The sequence below is a fragment of the Trematomus bernacchii genome, unplaced genomic scaffold, assembly GCF_902827165.1.
Source record: "Trematomus bernacchii unplaced genomic scaffold, fTreBer1.1, whole genome shotgun sequence".
Lineage (NCBI taxonomy): Eukaryota > Metazoa > Chordata > Actinopteri > Perciformes > Nototheniidae > Trematomus > Trematomus bernacchii.
Window position 1 is genome coordinate 820,547 of NW_022987638.1, and position 15,620 is coordinate 836,166.

At 41.0% G+C, this 15,620-nt stretch overlaps 1 protein-coding gene across 3 annotated transcripts in view; it reads right to left on the bottom strand.

Annotated features, from left to right (window-relative positions):
- Positions 1-2,484: 2,484 nt before the first annotated feature.
- LOC117484738 (spindlin-Z-like) overlaps positions 2,485-15,620 on the bottom strand; it is a 31,824-nt gene continuing 18,688 nt past the window's right edge. For 2 of the 3 annotated variants that reach the window (XM_034133154.1, XM_034133155.1), the window contains exons 6-8: positions 4,897-5,014; positions 4,176-4,412; positions 2,485-3,035 (exon numbers count right to left, since the gene is read on the bottom strand). In XM_034133154.1, the coding sequence (XP_033989045.1) occupies positions 2,836-3,035; positions 4,176-4,412; positions 4,897-5,014 (555 nt within the window). In that variant the 3' untranslated portion in view covers positions 2,485-2,835. The remainder of the gene's footprint in view (positions 3,036-4,175; positions 4,413-4,896; positions 5,015-15,620) is intronic. The other variant, XM_034133156.1, reaches the window with a different exon arrangement.

The window sequence follows — 15,620 nt, forward strand, 5'->3', positions numbered from 1 at the left end:
TTTTGCAAAAAAAAACACAAAGCTAACGCTGAGCCTCTGAATTGGCCCCGTGCGAAGAAATGCTAACGCCGTTTGCACAGAAAACACGGTATAACACCCTTATTACTTATCGTAACTGCACATCCAACAGAATCGATAGATATATACATCATCACTCCATGATAAGAACTCGCGACATTATAAACAAAAACAGACATCACAACACGTGGCGCTAGGTAGCCAAAACGGCAATATGTCTTACCTTTGTCGTTGTCTGATCAAAAGTTGTCTTCAATGGCATTAAAACGATAAAAACGCTGCTGAAGGTTAATCCATAGGTTAATCCAATGTGTCTGTGTCACTTTGAAATGATTTCTGATAATCCATAAGCAATAAACCTACTTTTAAGTTTTCAGATTTCAGAGCGTGAGACAGGTTTCGATTTGGGGAAACTGCATGCGCATAGCCCCCACTTCACAATGGTAATGTTGGTGTGTATGTGGAAATTCCCCTTCGATTCTATTGGCTCTAACGGTTCAAAAGAGATGTCAATCATCAAAATCGACCAATGGGTTCCAGAGAAACGACAAAAACGTCCATTTCCACCCAAATCACCCCAGAGGTGGAGTTCTTTTTGCTAAACCTCTCTAAAAAGGTCAAATGTCACTTGTTTTGCATCAATCTTGATACAGGGTACTTATTATATGTTGTACTTTGGATTTCTAAAGCTTTTAGTCTACCTTACCATCATCCAAGGGTGGTTTTCACTATAAGTAAAAAAGAATTTTTGGACGGACACTATAATTTACAGTTTTTTTACTATGTTCAATCTGAATTTTCTTTAAAATAAAAAACATCTATATTGATTCTGACTTTTCTACATCCAACTCACAGGTTAATCATTACTTTGAGAAAAAAGATTATTAATTTTCCCCTTTTAGAAGGGAAGATATGGTCATTTGTTCTGGGAATGTCATTTTCGAGCCTGAGACCTGAAAAACAGGGATGGGTTTTAACAGGTTAAGGTCTGTTATCTGTGTATTAGCTCTTTGAAGTAGCACATAATCCTCAGGGTGTTTTGATGGCATTCTTGAGTGTGAAAGGATACGTCAAGATGTTGTACAAGCAGGGGTGGCTAAATGTTTGTAAGCAGGATAGCTAGATGCTAACAGGTAGTGGGAGCCTGTAAAAAATGCGACTCACCTCTAGCAGAGTGTGTAGCTAGTAGAAAACAATATATAATATATTTTTAATAGATCCTTTCAAGAGACTGCATTATAACTGATAAACTCACTCTGTTTCTTTTATCGTGCAGAAACTAAATTGTACAATTTAGAGTTTTGTGGGAAGTGTACAGCAGGTTCCTCTGACTCGAGTGACATCACTTGAGGACATTTATCAAATTTAGGCCAATATAACTTTTTTTTTGTCATACTCCAAAGGAACTGTAAACAAACATTGATGTGTTCACTCTGGTGGAGTTTGATTTAAACAAAGAGAATGATAGCAGTCTTCTCATTTCAGTGTTGAACTGCTCCTTTAGTCAGTATTAAAGCGCGGCCTTGTGGAATGTTGAATCAATAATTTAATGCATTTATTTAGAGCGGGCTTGATGCTGGGTTATCAAAGACGATTTTTTGTTTTATAATATATTATCCATTGCAAATATTAATAAATACAATATGGACCTCACAGCCATTTTTTAAGGATCCCTTACATCAGGGGTGTCAAACTCAAATACACAGTGGGCCAAAATAAAAAAAATGGGTACTAGTCGAGGGCCGGACTGGTTCAATGTTTATTGCAGAACTTATTGAAATGAACTTATTGCACATATTAAACCTGGAACTAACAAAGCTTAAATGATTGCCTATAAAAACAACATGAAACATTAAATAATCAGTTGCATTCATTTCTTATGGCTCTTTCTGCAGCTTTTCCAGACTCATTTCTTATGATTACATTTTTCTACAGGCCAACAACAGCTTCAAAAAAACTATTTCCCTCAAAGAAAAAACCAAACATGCCCTGTTGTCGTGAGAGAAAAAGTGCAGAAGGAAACATCCATTGAAACTCAGTGTGCTGCTCTGTGATGCTAGTTCAAGCCAGATACTTGGCATCTCATCTTGGGTGCAAGTTCATCAATGTTTGGGCTCAGGCTCTGAGCTGAGGAAATCCTCAGGATTGAGTGAAGGTGTGCGTGCAATATACCGGCGGGCCAGATCTAATAGTAATTAAAAATTATCCTGCGGGCCGAAATTAAATCCACCACGGGCCTGATTTGGCCCCCGGGCCTTGAGTTTGACACATGTGCCTTACATTAAAATAATTGGATAATGATACTGAGATATATATTTTACAATTGCAAACTCTCTGGCTGTACAGTTCTTAACCAGATGATTCCATCCTTAACCGCTGCATGTAACTGAAGTGCTCATTGACAAAACACCTCTGAGATATTACCTGAGAAAGAACGGTGCCAAAAGAAGACAAAAGCACACCATGTCAGGGTTTCCATCAATAATAACACATTATTAACATACATTTAAAACATACAAATCAAAGGAAACAAGGCAGTGGGCCAACAGCAACACTGAAATGAACTGACGGAATGGAACCACGCCATGTGAAGACGTGTTATCTCCTTCATTAAAACAGTGCTGTTGAGATGATCCCAATCATACCTGTCTTTGTAGAAAAACCCCAGGCAGACAGATCTTTGACTCTCCTTTATTCCCCTGCCTTCATCTCAAACAGGCTGAAGGCTTCTCCTCTGTTCTGAACCTCAGGGAGTGAAGCTCGGCTCCTCACACTTCATCCGTTTTGGAATTAAAAGGACGAGATGCCTGCAAAGTCTTACGAAGTTTTGAGCAGGTCGTAAACGTAGATAAGGAAGTCGTCATCAAACTTGATGAAGTAGACGGAGGGCTTGGCCTCCACCTGGTGGATGACCATGCCGGTCCGCTTGCCTCCGTTCTCCCTGGCGTACTCCACCTGTTTCCCCACCAGGCTCTCCTCCACCTCCCCAGGCTCCCGCTCCGAGGGGGCGCTGTAGTCTGCAGGCCCACACACACATTATTCATATTAACATCATCTCGCATGCTTCTGACTCTCCATGTGAAACTGGACAGATTAAAGCTTTCTGACTGAATTGATATTTCTATGCCATCTTACTTCTAAACAAAAACTAAAATGTAAACATAACATTTAAATAAATTAAGTGAATGCATTAAATTGGCATAACCATTTTTAAGTTCAGAATATAAAATAAATAATACATATAGAATTATTATTTTTTTACCACAGCACGCCTGCCTTTTAAGGTATAAGAATACCAGAGGAAGAAAGTAACTAAGTAGATTTACTCAAGTACTGCACTTAAAGGTGGGGTATGTAATTTTGGAGAAACCAGCTCGAGTGCGCTAGAATTTGAAAGTACACAACCGGAAAAAATCTGCCTCTGCCATCCAGTTATTTTAGCCGGGCCAGCTAAAATGATTGGTCGTGCTTTTTACAGTACTACGGCTTCCACAGATGACATTTTTTTTATGTATTTATTGTCAAAGCATTTAATATATTCATTGCTATCGGAATGTTAAGAGCATTCCATGGAATATAACAAAAAGTGTATCTGAAATAAATTACATACCCCACCTTTAAGTAAAACATTGTCATATTTGTACTTGACTTTTTTCTTATTACTCACTACATTGAATTTACAGATTAAGTTACTTGTTCATTTGCAGATTTAGATTATCAATACAAAAAGTAAATCAACTAATACATAATCATATATCATAATTAGTTAAGCTGCCCAGAAGTATATAAAGTAATTCAAAGGGTTAGGTTTAGGGTTAATGCGTCAATAATTATAACACAATCATTTAAAACATATGGATCTTTAATGGGCTTTTGTGCATATTTATATATATACCTTTACTTTTGGTACTTTAAGTATATTTTGATGCACACTTTTGTACTTTAGTTAAGTAACATTTTAAATGCATTACTTCTACTTGTAGCAGAGTACTTTTACACTGTAGTATTACTACTTTTACTTAAGTAAATAATCTGAGTATTTCTTCCACCTCTGTGGAATACTCATTCAGATATTATCCAAATGCTCAGGACAGATGAAGGGCCCTCCTCTCTAAATCTCCACCTCAAACTGTGTAGAAGCAGCTTAGTGAACTCACTGGAGTCAGGCATGATGCGGAGGTCTCCCTCTTTGTAGTCCTCCAGCAGCTGGTACATGTAGAGGACTGGGTCCTTCTCGTAGGTGATGTAGAACCAGGTGGTTATGATGGGGGCCCGGGCCAGCACCATCCCCCTCCACTCCTCCTTTGGGCCCTCCTCGGTCTCGAACATGTGCTCCACAGCTCTCCCAATCATGGTGTCCGCCAGGCTGCCGTCTGAGGCACGGGGCTTAGCTGCTGGGAGAACGGGAGCCGCTGTGACAAACTTCTGCACTTTTCCTTTAGTCGCCTCACTGCTGACTAAGTAGGCAAAGTGAATAAAGCCCCCCCCCCCCCACCAAGAAGGACTTGAAAACAAAATGACTGGATGTGACCTGTCCGGCTCAGCTTGTCATTCAGCTTCACACTTTCATCATGCTAAGCTGGATGCCAATAAGTATATCCATAAGCTTGGGGCAATTATTGCTATATGTGTTAGCATCAATAATAAGCTAAATGTTCTGCGCCAGTTCCACTTATTTTCGGCGAGCAGTGTCAACCAGTGAGGGGCCTCCAGGAAAATCCAGACATATTACACACAGACAAAGACTACAGGCAGCACTTTCCATTAGACATGTGAGAGTAAAAGGGGTATGGATAATAAACTGTTTACCGGCAACAAGAAGTGAAAAGACTGATTATAGCTAAACTAGCACACTAACTGAGCAGCTTGGGGTCTTACCCAGTCTGTCGGGGAGCACCTCCAGGCCCTGAACCCTCTCGTCTTTATGGAGCTCCAGACCATAAACACAGTCGAAACCATCGTACTTTATCAGGAAGAGAGACGGGTTCACTGGCACCTGATGGACATACATTCAAATAATTAGTTCCTTGTCCCTGAGCTTCTTTCCACATACCCTATAGATCCTTTAGGTTGGTGTCTTTGCGTCAGCAGTGATAAACACTTTAAGGGTTTGGAAGCAGGTAGTCATTTTAAAGCTTCCATTACCAAATAAAGCTTTGAATGTCATATTGATCATCATATTTTATGACGTCATCGCCCTACATTACATTTATCTTTATCAATAAATGTGGACTTGCATCTCACACCTTATTTCCTTATACTGTGTTCATGTGTGCACCAAAGCAGCTTCCATGCATAGCCGTGGGAACATGTTTCAAATGGGGTGACAAAAGAAAAAAACAGGGCCGGTCCCTGTTTTTTTCTTTTTACATTTTAAAGTAAAATGCTTCAATCTGGTGCACTTTGAGCACACAATTACTAGAGACCTGATCTAGGGGGTACAACTTTAAACACCCATATGAAAAAGATCGGTTTACATTTTAATAACCAATAACCCACAGCCAATAACAAATAAATGTAACTTATTTTATTGTTGTTGTTCATTCATATCTCATTTTACCTAGTTAACATTTATTTATTTATGCATATTTTTTAATCTCTCCAGTTTTAAACGATATTTTTGGTTTACTGTCCTATAGTATACATTGAAATGATTTCAAACCTGTTTTTATTTATCCTAATAATTATAAAGGTGTGCCTTGGAAATATTTGTTTAGCCTACATAAATTGTGATCAAACCGTTTGAGATAACTTAGACTAAAGTGAACTAACTAAACACTGAGTCCAACTTGGCGACTTTCTCGCTAAATCGGGCGACTTTCCAACCCCTCCGGCTACTTTTTTTTGTCAAAAGTGACTAGCGACAAATCCAGCTACATTTTCTGGTGTTATTGGAGACTTTTCTGGTGTTTGGAGAATCTGACGTGATAGCACGTAATCGTTGCGCAGTTACTTTCCTCAACGAGCAGCGGGTGCTGAGCCCCTCCGCCGTCCCAAAGCACTCACAGGCAGCCTTGCTAGGCAGCTGCACTCGAGCAGAGAGGTGGCAAAGTGACCCAAAAGAGACACACTACGCGTCCAGACCATAGGTCCAGACTGAATATTAATCGTGCATGCGCAAAGCCATTGCTGATCCCGCCCTGGCTTGCAGTGTGTCTCTTTTGGGTCACTTTGCCAGTCCCAAGCCCAGATAAAGAAGGAAGGTAGCAATTCCATCCCACATAACAATTTTTTTTGATTAAATGTGACTAATGGGGATGTTGGCTTATCAGGCGCCCGCAGCTCACAGCCAAAGTGTGAGTGAGCGTGGGAGCGAGCGAGGGAGAGAGCACCGGTACCGGCCCTGTTGTTATTATAATCTGGTGCTAGCTGCTCTAACGGATATAAGAAGAAGATGTTTCTACAATAATGTGGAGGGAGAGTCCTCTCCAGTCAGACTGAGAGGCTGATAACTACAGCTCAGTGAGGTAAAGGACTCTGAGTGTTTAGATAGTTCACTTTAGTCTAAGTTATCTCAGTGGGTCTCAAACGTTTTGATCACAATTTATGTAAACACATATTTCCAAGGCACTCCTTTATAATTATTGGGATAAACAGGTTTGAAATCATTTCAATGTATACTATAGGACAGTAAACCAAAAATATCGTTTAAAGTTGGAGAGATAAAAAAATATGCATGAATAAATGTTAATAGGTCAAATAAGATATGAAAGAACAACAAAAATAAAATAAGTTACATTTATTTGTTATTGGCTATGGGTTATTGGTTATGTTCACATACTTATTTGATTATTAAAATGTAAACCGATCTTTTTCATATGGGTGTTTTAAAGTTGTACCCCGTAGATCTAGTCTCTAGTAATTCTGCTCAAAGTGCACCAGATTTTAGCATTTTACTTTAAAATGTTCAAAAAAATCTTCCCGGACCCCCCTAGAGGATGTGACGTCCATCCCCCATTCTATTGTGTATTCCTTGGATACTCTATTGATTTTTATCTTTTCTACTGTACGATTCTCTGGCTGGGGCGCCAGCTAAAATATCGCCTAGGGCAGCAAATTGTCTAGAGCCGGGCCTGCCTGTCGGTGTGTCGGTGGAGGAGTGTGGTCTGGCTGTGGGGGCTGTGGTGGGATATGGCAGAGTCAAATCTGCCTCCCGCATGCCATGAATAGTGCAGTGGTTATATTTTTAGCCTGCACTGAGAAAGCTAACCAGCTGGTGGAGAGCGGGATCGTGATTAAAGGGACGCTGTTACCCGTGCTACCCCTTGTCACTCCTGCAAAAAAAGTGAGTTGTTGGAGAGAGAGCTGGCTCGATACGGGCAGCTTGCGTCTCCCATTAAGTTGATCCCCCTGGGCTGTAAATCCCCGCACCTCAAGCACGTTGTGTCTTTTAGGAGACAGGTGCTTATGGTCCTGAAGAAGGATGCAGGGGAACTTAATCTGGCTCTCCCTTTCAAAATTGATGACTTTGTGTATACTGTACATGTTACGTCTGACATTTTGAGATGTTTTGGTTGTGGAGTGGCAGGACACCTGATCCGCGCGTGCCCGGGGAGGGCGGGTGACGCGCCCGTGGCCGCCCATGGCCGCCGGTGCCCGTTCAAAATATCGTCGACGACATATTTCCTCGTCGACGCATCGCCACACACACGTGGGTCACCCAAAACAACAACAAGCAGTTCGCAATCGCACTTTAAACACTATGGAGACTGAAACGGCTACCACCTCCTCCTCACAGGATTGCGCACGAAGCCCTGCAAAAGCCCCCAAACAAAAACATCTCGCCCTAGGTCTTCAAAAGCATGGGAATACTTTAAATTTAGTCTAAAACGCAAAGGCATTGTTATTTGCAGTCTTTGCCAAATTGAGTTGGCATACCACACTAGCACAACAGCGATGTTGGAGCATTTAAAGCGGAGGCACCCCCTTGTCTCTCGTGGAGGGAACAATGATAAGTAAGTACTAGCTTTGGCTAAATTAATTCCACGTTTGTGTAGTGTGTTGTGCAGCTTGAGTTCTGTGCACTTCGGTAGTGCTAACTATCTTATAGCTCTCTGTGCGGTTTGTTCGTGCTTGGTTGGTTAGTAGTTAATGTTAGCTACCTAGCTAGCGGCGCCAGCTGTGTGTTAGTTAACGTTTGTCAGCATTTAATGTTGGCTGGAATGGTAGCTAGTTTACGTCTGCAGAACACCGCTATCTAGCCGCTACTAACCCGGAACGAACAAACTGCACAGAGAGCTAACTCATGTTGTGGTCGTTTACGAGTCAAACATAACATTAGACTAACGTTAGTCAGCTTATAGTATCAATGTATGTCAACTAACGGAGCCAAGCAATGTCCAGGCCAGGGCTGCACGTAAGCTGGTGCGCAGTTGTCATGAATTAATTAATGTTTTTATGAGCATTGAACACATTAAAATGAGCACCAGCACATCCAAGTGTGATAGGGCTCATATGAGTTGCACGACCAAACATTTTCACTGTGTAGATATAGTACTCTACAAGCTTTTAGATAAACATGAAATGCATTGTTGGACTTAACATTGTTTAAAAAGTAACCACGTTAGCCTTCAAGTAAGCTAATTATACCATAGCACTGCAATGAGTTTAAGAGTAGATTTAATATGCCCCACTGTCATAGCTGTTGTTCCATTGTTCATTGCTGTTGTGTTTTCTAAGACAAAGCAAAGAACCTTGCCGTCCTATCTTGGGAAAGAGGCGCAATGCACTCCACAGAAGGCAGCCGAACTCAGCAAAAGAATCTTGAGAGTAAGTAATTATTTGCTTCCTTTGAGCATCTTTTAGGAGGGAATGGCTGTCCTGATCCCATTTAATGTGTCCTGATTTATTAGCTAGTTTATAGGTGTTTCTTCACTTGGCCTTTTGATTTGTGTTCTTGTTTGGATTGTGTAATAATTAAGCTTCTTACACTGTAAGCAACATGGCTCTATGAAAGATGCTATGTTATTAATAATAATAATAATAATATATTTGTTTTATCTTACAGGTGATCGTCAAAGACATGAGGACTTTGTCTCTCGTTGAGGGTGAAGCCTTCATAGATATGATTGAATATGCCTGCCCAGGCTTCAAATGTCCCTCCAGGTGGTGGTTTACCAAGCAGCTGGAGAAAGCATACCAACGTGTTCTTGACGATCTGAAGGGAAACTTAAAGAAGAGGTCCTCAAAGATAACGCTCACCACCGATGCCTGGACAAGTATTGCCACGGAGGCATACCTTGGAGTGACTTGCCACTACATTAATGAAAACTGGGAGATGGTCTCATTTGTTCTTTGCACAAAGCCCCTTGAGGACAGACACACTTGTGACAACATCGCTCTCTGGATTGAGGAGGTCGCTGAGAAGTTTGACTTTTCTCTCCATGATGATGTCCAGGCAATTGTCCACGATAATGCAGCGAACGTTGTGAAAGCCCTTAGAATCCTTGAGGAGAAGCATGGTGTTGCCTCACTTCGATGTGCTGGCCATACCACCCAGTTGATTGTCAACCATGCACTGAAAGAGCCCCGAATCAACAAAGCACTTGGGGCAGCAAGGAGCCTCGTCACATACTTCCACAGCAGCGAGGTCGCCACCCTGAAGCTGAAACTCAAACAAGAGCAAATGGGCACACCACAACACAAGTTGTCACAGGATGTACCCATCAGATGGAATAGCTCTTTTTACATGATCAAACGCCTCCTTGAGCAGCGGTGGCCTGTAACCGCAACCCTCTCAGACCCAGAGGTCACCAAGGCAGCAAAAGACTACCTGGATATGAGAGCTGACCAATGGAGCATCCTGGGGGACCTACATCAAGCACTTGAGCCCTTCGAGCAAGCCACCATCTTCCTGAGTGGAGAGGCATATGTCACGGTCTCTGTCCTGCCTCCGCTGGTGAAAGGCCTACAGAAGTCCACGCAGAAAGCCTTTGAGTCTGCTCCAATTGCCACCTTCCAAACTGCAGCCGCAGCAGAGATTGCTTCAAGGTTAGTTTAAATATTCAGCTCTTTAAATCTCTTATAGTGAACTAACTGAATATTTGAATTAAACTTTCCCAGTTTGCATCAATGTTTTCCCATTGTGATTCTATCATGTAGAGCTATGGATTCTACTGTTATCTTTCTCTTGAAGCACCTTGAATTTCTTTGATTTAAAGTGTGCATATTAAATCCATTATTTTTCAGATGGAAGGTTGAGACTACTTATGACGAGGACGGGAAGAATGTGTGCATCTTCGCCGCGGCCCTTGATCCGAGATTCCGAAAACTCAAGTTCCTGTCCACAGACGACATCCTGAAGGTGAAAATCAAACTTCAGACCCTTGCACTTGATGCCAGACGAGTACGAGTGAGGGAAGAGCCTGACTCTCCCAGTGGCCAGCTAGATCACGCAAGAGGACAGAAGCCAAAGTCTGTCCTGGACACATTGCTTGGGTCAGATGAGGAGGAGGAGATGGAAGATGACGACCCAGCCCATGACCAGAGGGAAGATGCTGTCAGGAATGAGGTGCTTCTGTACTTTGGGGGAAAGCCATTCCAAAGGACAAAAACACACTCCAATGGTGGAAAGAAAATGAAACAAAGTTCCCCTCCCTGGCTGTTGTGGCGAGATCTTATCTGGCTGCCCCTGCAACATCCACACCTTCTGAACGTCTGTTCTCAGCAGCAGGGACCATTGTGAGCAAAAAAAGAGCAAGCCTCACCAAAGAACACGTGGACATGCTCACATTCCTCCACAGTAATTCAAAGTAGGAGGAGTAGAGTTGTGAGGGAGGAGAGAAGGAGGAAAGTGGCCAGTACTTATATTGCAGTAATTGCACACTCTTCATTAGCATGTAAGCTGCCAGAATAGTAGTTAAGAGAGTCAGTTTCATTGTGCATCAGGTTCTGTGTTGGGACTGTTATATTGTGTTAAACACTCAGGAATTTCTGTACTGTGCACGGCACAGTGTTTGTTTTTGCACTACATTTTTTATCTTTTGTAATTTTGTACAGAAGAGATTTTTTGTTGGACTGTAAGAGTAAACAGGCTGGCTTTTTTATTTTGTATAATTTTATTCTATATTTCTTATTTTGCTGTGCAATAAAAAAAAACTATATTATTAAGAATTTTTTGGTATTTATTTGAGATACATTATGTTTTTTATTAATCGAACAACAGAAAAATAATCGTTAGATTAGTCGACTAATCGATAAAATAATCGCCCGATTAATCGTTTTCAAAATAATCGTTTCCCCCCAGCACTAATATATATATATGCCGCTAAAACTGTGTCATATACCAGGCTGCTAAATCCTCCAAACTGTTACAGGATGTGTATTTTGTAAAATGTGTAACTTCTTTTTATTATAATTTCTGGTTTTGAATCTTTAATACTTTTTTTATGCATACTTTAAGTAACATTAGGCTGCCTTTGGCTCTTTTCTGCTGTAACAATGTAAATGTATTCTGATTCTGATCTAATTGATATGTTTTTGTCACAGTTTGTTTCCCTATATTGCGACATTTCCTGTTGATCATGTTTGGTGGATTTTTTAATAGAATCATTGTAATCAATATTATCTTTTAATCTATATAAATTGTATTAAAAATTGTTGTCACTATTTTTTTCACCTAGTTCTACTATGCCAGCCATCAGAGGTATACATTTTGTAACATCTCTTTTAGGTTTCATTTCTTATATTTGTGAATTTCTATATAAAATGCTAATCTCTACCTGAAATGCTTATGTATTTTTAATTACATTTTCGTAAAGCTTTGACTTTTTCAGCTGAATAAATATTATAACTCGAGATGGTTTTGTTCAGCATTGCCAGCTTTACTGTGGAGCTTTATGTTGTGCCCAGCATTCTCCTGTGCTCTGAAATCAAAATGTGGATAAGCATAAAACACTAAAATAAACACTACAATACAACTTGTTATTTGACACACACAAGGTTGTTCATTTGTGTGTATAAAAATACAACACAGGCTATATACATATACAAGTATAATTAATACAACTGTTAATTTGATTAGAGCTTTGACACATATCTTTATTTATATATGTATAAGTATGATGACTTCCTCGGGCGATATCATATGGAATAGCTAATTAATCTGGGTCAAAACATGTTGTGCCCAATTGCAAAGGTTGTAAACTCTGGTTTATCCCTGCGTGGTATTATAGTAATAGCAAACAGCAACGTTCAACTCCTTTAATGGTATATTGCAAGTGCAATAAGAAGCTACAGGGACGTTAATCTACGTCGGTAATATTAACTTTATTTAATACAAGATTTACATCATACAGCCCATGTAGTATAATATTTTACAAATGATGAATTACAGCAAACATGTGCAATATATCCATTATTACAGCTCCGTGGGCTGGCAGTAAGGCGATATGGGTCCGTTCTTATTGTGCATCCATGGGTAAAGGTAAAACTCATGTAGTACTGAACACGTCACATCACATGAACGTGCCGGCGCGGTCCCGTGGGTTAGATGCGCGTTCATAATGCAGAGGGAAATAACTCTCAGAATAATGTTATTAGCACATTTTTACAACTTGAGGAACGAATGTTTTTAATAAGGGCTATACAAGTGTTCATACTGGGTAGTTTATTTAGTTTAAAAAAAATTATCCAACGATTTACAGACCACTCTTTCCCCATGTAAGTCAATGGGAAAAAGTGTTTGCGGGCCTGGCAACCAAACGGAAGTGTAGTACCGCCGTTTGGCCACCACAAATATTTTCATCTGAGTCCGGCGCACTTCCTGGGGGCTTGGTGCTGGATAGGAACCACCAGGAACCGCATGCTGCCTCGAAGAGTGCCTTTTTGTATTTCTTTGTTTTTGTTTTTTTGTTTGTTTTTTTCATTCTCTGTCAAAGCGCCTTTGAGTTTCTTGAAAAGCGCTATACAAGTCCCATGTATTATTATTATTATTAATAATAAGACTGACAGAAACCTTTGAGCTGTGTGATGTGTGGAGGCACTTCCACCCGGGCCAGCGGCAGTACACGTGGGTGCACCCTAGGGATAACCTGTTGTCTCTGGCTAGGCTGGACCGTGTCTGTGTTTAACCATCACATGAATGTAAGCAGAAGCTGCTCCATCAGTCCAGTGGGAATCTCTGACCATTCCCTCGTACAAGTCTCACTTTTTATTAATCATGTTAAGTGTAATAGTGCGTATTGGCACTTTAATGCTTCTCTGTTGGCTGACAACCATTTTAAAAATGTTTTTAATTTTTGTTGGGAAAACTACCGTTTATCTAAGAGTGAGTACAATTCTCTTCAGCAGTGGTGGGATGTAGGTAAAGTGAAAATCAGAGGTGGGGACTCGAGTCACATGACTTGACTCGAGTCAGACTCGAGTCGCATATTTTTTTACTTGAGACTTGCTTGACTAACATTGATAAAAGACTTGACTTGGACTTGGTATTCATGACTTGAGACTTGACTTAAGCTTGAGACAGATGACTTGAAAGGACTTGACTGTTTAAAATTAAATATTTGCGTTTGTTTTTGTAGTGAGATATTACGTTTAGTTTTTTCGAAAAACGTGATTGGGTGATTATAGCGCTGTGCGCGCAAACCTGGCAACCCACTAGACGGCAGGAGTGTCAGTTAACATGGCAGCGGCTAGCGTTACTCCAAAAATAGTGAAGTTTGGATTCAAGGGTTATGTTGTCGATGACGCTAATAAGAAGAGAACAGCGGTATGCAGGGTCTGCAGCATAAAGATCAGTGACACGACCACCACAACATCCAACTTCATTCGTCACTACAAAAAAACCCACAGAGAAAGGTGCGTGAATGTGTTGTGTTAGCTAGAAAGCTAACGTTAAGTTTAAGCTACGTTAGACTTGGTTTCAAATCGATTAAGCATTGCAAAGAGAAGACAAAACGGTAAATGAACACTAGAACCGCCAAGGGATTCATTTTGACTAACCCCGATACTGACGGGCTGTCAGGAGAGGGAGAGAGAGAGAGGAAAAGAGATGCCTCGTTTATTTCCCCTGTGTTATTATCAGAAGTTACTGTAAACTGTTGAATAATGTAGTTCATCTACTTTTAGTAGTTTGTTTAAATGTTTTAATTATGTTGTTTTTGTTTGTAGAAGTGCATCATTCCTTGATTTATTGTAAAATGAATCTGAACTTTTTGATCTGTTATGATGATAAACTGAAGCAATTTCTAAATTAACCCAATTAAGTGAGTTTTAAATCGTCCTACTTAGTTTATAAGGAAATGATGAAGAGGAACAAATTAAATGATTTGAAAATGATATCTATGTAGGTGCTGACGCTGTTGGCGGTTCTAGTGTTAACAGACATTTAAATTAAATATGTGTAATGGCAAATGCCATATATGATTTTCTTACCTGGAATTCTGCCTTTTTGAAGAGACTTTTTGATTGAGTCCAAGCTATATTGTCTGCAGTTCTAGGGTTAATATGAATCTAATATGATTGTCATCGGTCTAAATTAGATTTCAAATGATTAACTGTGTATGTAATGAAGATCATAGTGTGGGTTGAATCCATTTTCATAACCACTGTCTTTTAACTGATTTAAATGCGGAAACTGGGCTTATTCATCAGAATTTCTTATGACTTGACTTGACTTGACTTGACCTGAGCAATGACTTGACTTGCTTGACTCTCACCACAGTGACTTGGGACTTGCTTGATACTTGTAGGTCAAGACTTGAGACTTGCTCATGACTTGCACATGTAGGACTTACTTCCACCTCTGGCGAAAATCAAGCAGCTTTGCCTACAGTACACTTTCAATGTCACAAAGGACATGGCTAGATCTCTGAGAGCTCTGGAGAGAGAAGTGGTGGAGCTGCAGGGATTGGCAGACTCCACAGGAGAGCGAGAACATGTTAAAGTTTTCAAAAGTAAAAACTCAGCTCTGTCTGACCTGCTGGGGTTTTCTGCTCAGGGTGCTCTGGTCAGATCCCGGTTTCAGAACATCGTCAAAATGGATGCTCCCTCTCACTTTTTCTTTGGTCTGGAGCGTAAGAATGGTCAGAGGAGGCTGATGCACTCCCTGCGATCCAATGCGGGGCAGCTGCTTCAGGAGTCCGCCGACATTCGTCAGTGTGCTGTGGAGTTCTACAAAGAGCTCTACAAAACAGAATTCCAGGCCGAGCCAGAGGTGGCGCAGTCGTTCTATGAGGGCCTTCCTAACGTCCCTGAGGAGGACCATGCAGAGCTGGAGGCAGAGCTCTCTGCCCAGGAGCTGCAGGAGGCCCTGCAGAGCATGCAGAGTGGGAAGGCTCCTGGCATAGACGGCCTGCCTGCAGACTTCTATAAGGCTCTCTGGCCGGTTATAGGAGATGACCTGCTGAGTGTGCTCAGAGACAGTCTAAGTAACGGGAGGTTGCCTCTGAGTTGCAGGAGAGCTGTGCTCACTCTCCTCCCTAAGAAAGGAGACCTGCAGGAGATAAAGAACTGGCGTCCTGTGTCTCTACTCTGTACCGACTACAAGATGCTTTCCAAAGTGTTAGCAACGAGGCTGAGAAAAGTGATGGAGCATGTCATTCACGTAGACCAGACATACTGTGTACCCAGCAGGTTGATAACTGACAACGTGACTCTAATTC